General features: G+C 38.8%; 1 protein-coding gene and 1 long non-coding RNA gene across 2 annotated transcripts; one reads left to right on the top strand and one right to left on the bottom strand.

Annotated features, from left to right (window-relative positions):
• Positions 1-632: 632 nt before the first annotated feature.
• Positions 633-1,768, top strand: LOC129425742 (uncharacterized). Its single transcript, XM_073855411.1, has 2 exons — positions 633-1,024; positions 1,216-1,768. Exons 1-2 carry the CDS (start codon positions 713-715, stop codon positions 1,504-1,506), a joined length of 603 nt encoding a protein of 200 aa, XP_073711512.1. The 5' UTR covers positions 633-712; the 3' UTR covers positions 1,507-1,768.
• A 3,737-nt stretch (positions 1,769-5,505) lies between these two features.
• Positions 5,506-11,279, bottom strand: LOC141350311 (uncharacterized). The gene is made up of 3 exons (XR_012358395.1): positions 11,094-11,279; positions 10,882-10,998; positions 5,506-7,535 (listed from the first exon to the last, which is right to left on the bottom strand). It is a non-coding gene; the product is annotated as an uncharacterized lncRNA (long non-coding RNA).
• Positions 11,280-11,668: the final 389 nt, after the last annotated feature.

Below are 11,668 nucleotides of genomic sequence, written 5' to 3'. Positions count from 1 at the left end.
TACTGTGTAGCGACTGAGGTTAGGGTGGACTCTTTGCCCAGCCTCCCTCATAGATAGGCCATGATTTATGACATGGTCCACCAGAGTAGCCCTGATGTCATCCGATACACGTCTCCGCACTGGTCCTCGTCTTTGTCCTCTTCCATGTCCACGTTTACGTCCAACTCCTCTCTCTCTTTGTCCTCCTCTTACTCTTACTCGCATTGCCTCCATGCTTGCAAGGTTCTCGGAGTGTCTTGCCTGGGGCCTGTTTGTGGTGCTGGGACTCAGACCGATTGGTGTTCTGTTTTCTGTGCAGGTGTGTTCGGGTGTGTATGTGGGTGCCTATGGTTGCCAGATGACTTTTGCATTTTGAACAGAGTGTTTTCCCAATGATAATAGGTGATTTCGTTTTTGAAAAATGTGTCTAATGTTAGAAAACGTGTGTAGTGTTTCGCAATAAGTGTGCTACAGAATTGCAAACAAAGTGCAAAGTTGACAATGTGTTTAAGCTATGGTTACACTGTGTTTAAGCATATGCTACAAGAAGTTTAGGTATTGAGGCTTTGGTCTAGGCATTCGGATTTGGTGTGTAAGCAATAGGCAAAAACTGTAATGTACAGTACTATTAAAAAATGAGTAGTGCTGTGAAGTATATGTAAAGGAGTATCATTGTAATGTTACAGTACTGTGTACAGTTTGAAAGTACAGTATGTGAAAAAGAACCTAACCAATGACATCTTGTGAGGGCATTTTTTACAGAAAGGTTGGGCTACCTCCTCGAGGTGGAAGGGGACGGCTCTTTACTCAAGAACAAGAGCTTGCCATCATTCAAATGGTGCAAGCAAATAACACAATCCGACTTCGTGAGTTGCAACAGCGCATAATAGCAGAAGGAATGGTATTCGACAATATCAACAGGGTCAGCATTACTACAATAAGTCGCATCCTACAGAAACATAACTTCAGAATGAAGCAGCTGTACAGGGTGCCATTTGAGAAGAACTGTGTCAGGGTCAAGGATCTGCGCCATGATTATGTGCAGGTATGTGTCACTTTACTGTACATACTATATATTGTGATGTGGGAATGAGGGTTTATGCTGCCACCTGCTCTGTCTGTGTCTTGTAGTTTTTGTCTATACTAATCCAACTCAGCCCCTACTTGTGTCAAAATGTAGACATTGTAGTTACTGTATGTGTTTTCAGTAACACTATTAAATATTTTCTGTTACAGACAGTTCTGGATTTTGATGCCGCCGAACAGCCACATGAGTTCATCTATGTGGATGAGGCAGGCTTTAATCTGACCAAAACCAGGCGTCGAGGCCGTAACATAGTTGGACAAAGGGCTATTGTAAATGTCCCTGGGCAACATGGGGGAAATATCACCTTGTGTGCTGCAATTAGTGTCCAAGGAGTCCTGCATCATCATGCCACTCTAGGTCCCTACAATACAGGACAGATCATTGCATTTCTAGATGCACTACATGCAGTTGTGCAGGACAGACCACTGCAGCCCAGGTAATGTTAGTTTCCACCGGGCTGCTCTGGTCCAAGATTGGTTCACCAACCATAACAATTTCTTGTTTGATTACTGAATAAATTTAAACAAATAAATATATCTTCAAATTATACCACGGGTCTGTTGAATGCTGCATTCTGATTGGTTGAGAAATGTTCTATGGGTGTTGATTATTTTTCTGTAAACCGCACACCTAACTTTTCAAACGTCTTAAAAATAGGCACCAGAGCAATGTTTGTGGTAACCGTGGTATACAGTTTTTTACGATTGCTATGACACTTTTTTCAATACTTTTAACAAGTTTTCAAAACTCTTAACACAGTTAGTGTCACGACTGGTTACACAAACGAGAACCCAAACGCAGACACAACTGAAATAATAATAAACTGAAGGTTTATTAAACACAAAGACCCACGTGGGGGTAAAACAGATGGTAACAGAACACGTGATGGAACACGAAACACAGGAACAAAAACACCGAAACCAAAATAACACTGGAGCACAAGTCAGAAACACGGGATACATGAACACTCTGACTAGACAACTGTAGACAATGAACGCGCACACGACAGACAACCAAAGGGCATTATAAAGACACGACATCAATGGGGAACAGGTGAACATAATTAATTACGTAAGACACGAGTACATAAGGGAGTAGGGTGAAAGTGACGAAACACTGGGAACACTTGTTACACATACATGATGTGAAAACACACGTATTTCCACATAAACACAATGCTGCCATGATCTTGCTCTCTAACACAGACCTGGACCTATACTAAGGTCTGGCAAGATCATGACAGCCACAAGACACAGGGAACATGTGGAAACCACACACACAATGTGATTCCACATGTCCCCACACAGAACATAATACTATCACGGTCCTGCCAGATGCACTCAGACCTACATCTAACACAGATGTCTGACAGGACCGTGACAGTACCCCCCTCTTTAAAGGCGGATTCCAGACGACAAATAAACATTAAACACGAGGAACAAGAGACTGAACAACAGACAACACCCAAGAAATAACAACAACAAACATCAATGGAAGACAAACATAAGTAATAAACGGGTTGGGGTGATTTAACAGAAACAGTACATGATGAAGGGGTGGTGGGGCAAAAACAGGGGGAACAAAAAGTCCAGGGTGCCGAAAATGAGTCTCACGACTCTGCTGAAAAGCAGAGGGGTGACGCGGTCCGGGTTGCGCAGCTGGCTGCGCAGGCGGCTGCGCCGGCGGCTGACGTGTCTCCGGCTGCGCCGGCGGGTGACGTGTCTCCGGCTGCGCCGGCGGGTGACGTGTCTCCGGCTGCGCCGGCGGGTGACGTGTCTCCGGCTGCGCCGGCTCCGAAGCTCTCTTCGTCCTCTTCTTCCTCCGTCTAGAGGCAGGGAGGTCAGGACGGAGACTGGCCGCGGAGGTAATTTCCCGCACCGGGGGAACGAGAGCAGGCTTCCCCAGCTTGATCGCCCCCGTAAGGATACCCCCTAGCTTAGGTGCGGGTGAAAGGGGTCGGGCAGTCTCAGCTGGGCTCTGTCGTTGAGCGAGGCAGTCTACCAAATCCCAGTAGGACAGCTGGAGTAAACTACCTCGCTCCTAAATCGGTGGAGGGTCATCCATACCCGCCACCAGATAAGCGCTGGCTAAAAACTCCGGGTAACATCCCTTCCTCTTCTCGACCGCCCGGGCGTAGTCATTAAGGGGAAGCCCCTTCTGCGGTGGGAAGGGACTACTGCCGGAGAGAGTCTGGCTGGCGATCGAGGACCACCATTCCGGGTCCGACACACACTGCATGCTGTGTCCGCTGGGTTCAATTGGGCGCGTTCATTCTGTCACGACTGGTTACACAAACGAGAACCCAAACGCAGACACAACTGAAATAATAATAAACTGAAGGTTTATTAAACACAAAGACCCACGTGGGGGTAAAACAGATGGTAACAGAACACGTGATGGAACACGAAACACAGGAACAAAAACACTGAAACCAAAATAACACTGGAGCACAAGTCAGAAACACGGGATACATGAACACTCTGACTTAGACAATGAACGCGCACACGACAGACAACCAAAGGGCATTATAAAGACAAGACATCAATGGGGAACAGGTGAACATAATTAATTACGTAAGACACGAGTACATAAGGGAGTAGGGTGAAAGTGACGAGACACTGGGAACACGTGTTACACATACATGATGTGAAAACACACGTATTCCCACATAAACACAATGCTGCCATGATCTTGCTCTCTAACACAGACCTGGACCTATACTAAGGTCTGGCAAGATCATGACAGCCACAAGACACCGGGAACATGTGGAAACCACACACACAATGTGATTCCACATGTCCACACACAGAACATAATACTATCACGGTCCTGCCAGATGCACTCAGACCTACATCTAACACAGATGTCTGACAGGACCGTGACAGTTAGCACTACATCCGCCTGTACAAGCTATACAATTTACACATTTCTTGTTGCTTTAACACGAAATGCATATAATTAACACACATTTAAAATGCTTTAATTTCTTTTACAGACAAGCTCAAACAAGACCAAAACAATAGTTCTTTACTGTCAAATTTACAAATGCTTTCACACAGCATGTCAAAACAGATAACATTATGTCCAAAAACTTGACTAGTCAAAGGAAACAGCTGTTTATATGATGAATTGAAACATAAATATATCCACTGTATTTTATTCCATTGGGATTGAAAAACAACTTATTGTACCAATGCATATAAATCACAGCTGATTCCCACATAGGAAACACACTCAGGTTCTTTCAATTGCATGACTATATGGTATACAATAGAGTAAAGGAGGGCCTCTTTAGTTCGATCTTGTGTGGAAAAGAAACAATATGAGCAACACAAAAAATAAGATATATGGCTGCACAAGTCAACTGAAGACCACCAGGTCAAGGGGAAGGTTTTCCTCCAGTCCCACCTGGATGCAATAGATGGTGCAATCCCAGACATCACAACTGAACACTGTCAGGCATGGCAAAAGATTCTTCCCAAGATGCCTTGCCAGAGAAGATATCAGGTGTGATGTGAATGAGAACATGTGGCCAAATAGAAACGCAATAGATGAGATGATGAGATTTTCCTTTTACTTTATTTTTCAGTGGCTTTTTCTGTTTGTATTTTTATGTTTTACTTTTTTACTGTAAATGGAAGTAATATTGACTATGTTTGTTATCTTGCAGTAATGTCCTGTTGTAAATACTGTAAGTTCTTTACTGCAGCAATTCTGACTACTTTTTTTATAAAACGTACTCTAAGATGGATGATTCATTTTTGTCTTGAATTGCTGCAGCAAAACAATCATAATACATGCATTTACTAAACCCAACTAAACAAAAAACTCTATAATCTATAGTCTATAATCTACTACTGTCTATAAGGACAGACTTACACATAAACTTATGCAGTTTTTGTTTTTCCATCTTATGTTTGTGTTTTTCATGACATTGTGTTATGATTGACTAAATGTTTTTGTTGGAAGAGAACATGTGTTGGTGATCTGGTATAACTAGTTGATTCTGAAACATGTTTACAGTGTTTTTGTAAACAGTATAAGAGTTTAGTTTACAATGTGTGATTTTGAGGATAAAATTAATTGTTTTGCCAGTTGTGTGTTTTAGGTGTGTTGGTGCGTTAAGAGTTTAGAAAATTTGTTAAAAGTATTGAAAAAAGTGTCATAACAATCGTAAAAAACTGTAAGAGGAATAATTGACTCCGGTCCTTTGAATTATTTGAAAATAATGCACACCTGCGGTGTAACGGCACTCCGCTTCGCGTCGTGCCGCATTACCACCTTGGTGTGCATTATTTTCTTATAATTCAATGGCCCGTCGTCAATTATTCCTTACTAAATCTACTTTTGAGTTTTACTAAACTGGACTGAGTCTAAGGGCCAATCCCATTTCTCTGTCTTACCCCTTCCCCTACCACTTCGTCTTACCCCTAAGCCCTTGTCCCTCAAAACCAAGTGTTAAGCGCTAGGGGTGAAAACATACCCCTATGAAATGAGACACCGCTTGGTTACGGTTACGTCATCATACATCGTCGTTTGCTGGCTGCCAGTTAAAACTGTAGACAAGCATGCAGTCCATTCATGGCTAGTTAGAGAAATACGGGAATGTTGTGCAAATCAGCAAATACAGGAATGTTGTGCAAATCAGCAACGTAACGTTAGCGTAGCAAACTAGCGAAATTTTAAAACATTTAAATTAAGAACATAATTCAAATATATATGAACAGGACTGTGTAGAGCACAAAACAAGACATTAGTAATTTTTAAATTAATTATTAAGCCGAAAATACTTACATTTATGGGACTCTCTGGACGCTCTGGACGCCATTTTTGCCGGTTGCGCAGTGTATTCTGGGTACCCCTTGGTTTCAAGTAAGCTCGCAGAAATTCTTGGTTTTAAGGGGTATCTACCACTTGCCCTTAGCCCTACCCCTTGATCAAAACGAGAATTGGGATAGCCCTTACTCTCACGTGAACGTGCAAAACTAAGGGGTAGGGGTAAGGGGTAAGACAGAGAAATGTGATTGGCCCTAAGAAAATTACGATAAAAATAAAACCACAAAGACTGCAGTGTTATATATAAAGCGGATCACTGTGTTGCTGGTGATATGAAAGAGTAATTCAAATGGTGCTTGTGTGTATGGTTTTGTTACAATAATTTCATTTTTAGAAAGGAGTGCTAAGTTTTGATTGCAGTGTTTCATTTTGGCATGGATGTGAGTTGTTAATCTCCAAGTGCTATGTCTGTGTGGCTTGTGTGTAGAGTTTTGACATAACGAGCCAAATTTTGCAAAAAGTGTGTAAGCAATAGGCAAAAACTGTAATATTTTTATGAAATATATTTTAAATCTTAAAAATAAATGCTATGAAACAATTGGACCAGCCACAGCTGTCCACAGCCAAGTAGATTAGCATTACTATTGTATCTATCTGTATCAGTGGATGGTGTGTATACAAATTATGTTTTTTTGGAATTATGCCATGCAAAAAAGTAAAAATAAATAAACAACATAAAATATTAAAGGCGGAGTCCACGATGTTTGAAAAACGCTTTGGAAAATTAGACGGGCCGACTACCAAAACACACTTATAGCCAATAAAATCAAATAAAATGCCGGGTTGCGTATGTGTGGGGCGGGTCTATCAACAGAAGGTCCAGATTCTATTGGGGTAGGGGCGTGTTTGTTTAGGTGATTTCAAATATCAACATTGGCTTTCAAACATCATGGACTCCGCCTTTAAAGAATTCTGCATCATGTCTGATTCATTCCAGTAACATATATTGCAGTGAATTATAAATATTGATGTGTCCTTGTTTTACACAAGAAAAATGTATAATGCTACAGGTTGTTAGTGTTTTTTAGGTCATTGTTTTGTGGGTATGACAAAGTGTGTTTGTCGGCTGTCATCCTTTGCTAGTGTGTTGGAAGAATGAGTTGATTTGAGACTTGAATAAAGTGTTTTGGTAGTTGTAGTGCATTTTGAACGTGAAATGAAATGCTTTGCCAAGCTGAAAGTTTGTTAGCAGAACTGTGAAGAGTTTTGCAAAAGTGACCTAAGTATTGAGAAATGTGTCCTAGCGTCTGTAAAAAACTGTAATGTTCTGTGAATAATGAGTGTGGATCAAGAAATAAAGTTAGTATAAGGCACTTAATTGCAACAAGCAGATTGCACAAGAAAATGAATGTCCTAAACTGACGATAACTGGCTTTAATCTGCTGTTTGAGGGATAACTCTACATCTACCCGCTGGTGAGACAAAGTAATCCCGCATCAGATTGCATTTCACTTTTGCTGTTGCCATACAATTGCAATGTGAGGTGTTCTTCATCGGTTGAAAAGCACCCATCCCATGATTCTTCCACTGTCCATCATCCATGTTGTGGTCAGCAGTCTGCTACAGCTGGAAACTGCCACTTCCTTTCGAAGTCCATGGCTATTGTATGCCACTCTCCTTCCGTTGATGGTGTCTAAAACAATAGGACACACCAAATGTCAGTGATTAAATTATTATATATTTAAGACTACAGTTTACAATGGATTTATTTGCATAGTTATATGTAGAACAAAACTGGATAGCCATGCTTTTGTGAGTCAAACACATTGGGTCTCATTTATAAAAGGATCCTTACTAAAAGTCTACGTATGCAATATTCCCTTTCTGCAAGTGTGCGTACATAATTTATCCTCAGATCCCACCATGCAAGCCCATTCTTCCATTAAGTTATTTTTATAGATCACAACCTTTGCGTGGGAACTGGCGTACGCATGTTTCCAGACCTGTTTTGTGCGTACGCATGTTTATAAATGAGACCCCTTCTTACTTAATCCATATAAATAAGTATAAAGACTAGGGACTGAACAACATGTAGAATAACAAATATTACAATATTAGGTTTGGAAGTAATTTTATATTTATTGCTGTGTTAGTTAATAATTCATGTTTACACACAAAATACTTTAATATACACATAGTGTAAGCCCAGCTAACATATAATGTAAAATTGTTAGCTGGGATACTGCATATCGGATCGGCTCACCCCAATTTAAATCCCCAGAAGATACATTTTTAGGCTAACATTTTTAGAATATTCCACTATGCAATGGTAATGTTGTAATGCCAACAATACAATTATAACGTTTTCAATGCTACCATTTTAAGAACCTTACATTGCATACACAATGGTAAACTTTTCAATGCTACAGTTTTAAGAACAGTACATTACATACACAATAGTAACGTTTTCAATACAAGGGTATGAAGAACGTTCTGCTAACTATGCAAATATAATGTTTGCAATGCTACCGTTTGAAGAACGTTACATTACATACACAATAGTAACGTTTTCAATGCTAGGGTGTGTAGAACGTTCTGCTAACAATGCAATTATAATGTTTGCAATGCTACCGTTTTAAGAATGTTACATTACATACACAATGGTAACGTTTTCAATGTTACAGTTTTAAGAACGTTACATTACATACACAATGGTATCGTTTTTAATGCTAGGGTGTGCAGAATGTTCTGATAACAAAGCAAATATAACGTTTGCAATGCTACCGTTTGAAGAACATTACATTACATACACAATAGTAACGTTTTCAGTGCTAGGGTGTGTAGAACGTTCTGCTAACAATGCAATTATAATGTTTCAATGCGACAGTTTTAAGAGTGTTACATTACATACACAATGGTAACGTTTTCCATGCTAGGGTGTGCAGAATGTTCGGATAACAAAGCAATTATAATGTTTGCAATGATACCGTTTTAAGAACGTTACATGACATACAAAATGGTAATGTTTTCAATGTTACCGTTTTAAGAATGTTACATTACATACACAATGGTAACGTTTTCAATGTTACAGTTTTAAGAATGTTACATTACATACACAATAGTAACGTTTTTAATGCTAGGGTGTGTAGAACGTTCTGCTAACAATGCAATTATAATGTTTTCAATGCGACAGTTTTAAGAGCGTTACATTACATACACAATGGTAACGTTTTCCATGCTAGGGTGTGCAGAATGTTCTGATAACAAAGCAATTATAATGTTTGCAATGCTACCGTTTTAAGAATGTTACATTACATACACAATGGTAACGTTTTCAATGTTACAGTTTTAAGAATGTTACATTACATACACAATGGTAACGTTTTTAATGCTAGGGTGTGCAGAATGTTCTGATAACAAAGCAAATATAACGTTTGCAATGCTACCGTTTTAAGAATGTTACATTACATACACAATGGTAACGTTTTCAATGTTAAAGTTTTAAGAACGTTACATTACATACACAATGGTAACGTTTTTAATGCTAAGGTGTGCAGAAAGTTCTGATAACAAAGCAATTATAACGTTTGCAATGCTACCGTTTTAAGAACATTATCTTACATACAAAATGCTAATGTTTTCAATGTTGCCGTTTTAAGAACGTTACATTACATACACAATGGTAACGTTTTCCATGCTAGGGTGTGCAGAAAGTTCTGATAACAAAGCAATATTAAAGTTTTCAATGCTACCGTTTTAAGAACATTATCCTACATACAAAATGCTAATGTTTTCAATGTTGCCGTTTTAAGAACGTTACATTACATACACAATGGTAACGTTTTCCATGCTAGGGTGTTCAGAATGTTCTGATAACAAAGCAATTATAACGTTTGCAATGCTACTGTTTTAAGAACATTACATGATATACAAAATGGTAATGTTTTCAATGTTAATGTTTTAAGAACGTTACATTACATACACAATGGTAACGTTTTCAATGTTACCATTTTAAGAACGTTATATTACATACACAATGGTAACGTTTTCAAGGCTAGGGTGTGCAGAATGTCCTGCTAACAAAGCAATTTTAACGTTTGCAATGCTACCGTTTTAAGAACATTACATTACATACACAATGGTAACGTTTTTAATGCTAGGGTGTGCAGAATGTTCTGATAACAAAGCAAATATAACGTTTGCAATGCTAACGTTTTAAGAATGTTACATTACATACACAATGGTAACGTTTTCAATGTTACAGTTTTAAGAACGTTACATTACATACACAATGGTAACGTTTTCAATGCTAGGGTGTGCAGAATGTTCTGCTAACAATGCAATTATAACATTTGCAATGATACTGTCTTAAGAACGTTATATTACATACAAAATGGTAAAGTTTTCAATGTTGCTGTTTTAAGAACGTTACATTACATACACAATGGTAACATTTTCAATGCTAGGGTATGTAGAACGTTCCGCTAAAAATGCAATTGTAACGTTTGCAATGCTACCGTTTTAAGAACGTTCCATTACATACACAATGGTAACGTTTTCAATGTGGCTGTTTTAAGAACGTTACATTACATACACAATGGTAACATTTGCAATGCTTGGGTGTGTAGAACGTTCCACTAAAAATACAATAAAAACGTTTCTAATGCTTACGTTTTAAGGACGTTTATTAATTGCAGATAACGTTAGGAAAACGTTCTACTAATGTTATTGCAAGAACGTTTTTGGATATCTTTGGGAGAACCTTAACAGACCGTTAGCCAAAGTTATAAAAACGTTCCCTGTTAGCTGGGAGCTCAGATAAAATTATGTAATTAATGTATACAGGTACGTATAGACATAAAAATTGAATTACTTAAACTTTTCAGAACTATAACCCTGTTTCTAATAATAGTTTTTACTAAAATACTTTTTATCAAAAACATTCAACTGCTGATGTCCACAATGTTATGGGTGTTCTTTTTTAAAATGAAGTAGTAGATTATATATATATATATCTTTATATTTTGTAATAACCCTACCTTCAAGAAATCGTCCTTTATAACCTGGTACAGAGCAGAACAGGTATCCAAAACTATTTGTGAGATGGTGCTGGTCCCCCATCCTGGACTTGAACCTGAGGGACTTGAACGTGTCACCTGCATGACATAAAAAAGTTCACAAAGATACCCAGACAGAAAAAACGTTATGACAACATTCGGTTCATATCGGTTTGAAATTAAATCACACAAACCTGTTGCATAGAATCGCAGGGTCAAAGACAAACGGTCTCCAAGTCATGCTTTGCGAAGCCTGTCCTATTCTATTTGAACGATAATTAAATCAAGAAACACAGCTTTTAAGCACAGTAGACAACACTTTGATATTTTAAATGTGACCATAGCCATTCAATTAAATTTTATTTATATAGCGCTTTTCACAAATGTTAATTGTTGCAAAGCAGCTTTACATGAGTAGATGTAAAGAAGAACACAGAAAATCAATAGATAATATAAGCAGTAGAACATAGCGGCTAAGGTTGAACCGTACAAGCAAGCGTATTAATAGTGTTACATATACAGTAAAGTGCTAAGCTAAGCCAAAGTTGGCTGACTCTCCCTGGGACTAAAAAACCCCTAGGAAAAAAACCCGGTGGGAAAAATCCTAGAAGGACAAAAACCCTTGGGAGAGATTAATATGTATATATATAGATATAGATATAGATACGGTAGGGATAGGAAGCGGATTAAACTGGTTCAGCCGGTGGTCGTTGGTCGGGCATCGGCTAGGCATGACGTTGAAGAACAGCCAGTAGATCAGTGGTGCGAT

This window comes from Misgurnus anguillicaudatus, chromosome 18 (genome assembly GCF_027580225.2).
Source record: "Misgurnus anguillicaudatus chromosome 18, ASM2758022v2, whole genome shotgun sequence".
NCBI classification, from domain to species: Eukaryota; Metazoa; Chordata; class Actinopteri; order Cypriniformes; family Cobitidae; genus Misgurnus; species Misgurnus anguillicaudatus.
Note: the sequence above shows the minus strand (reverse complement) of the source record. Positions and strands in the feature narration are given on the sequence as shown.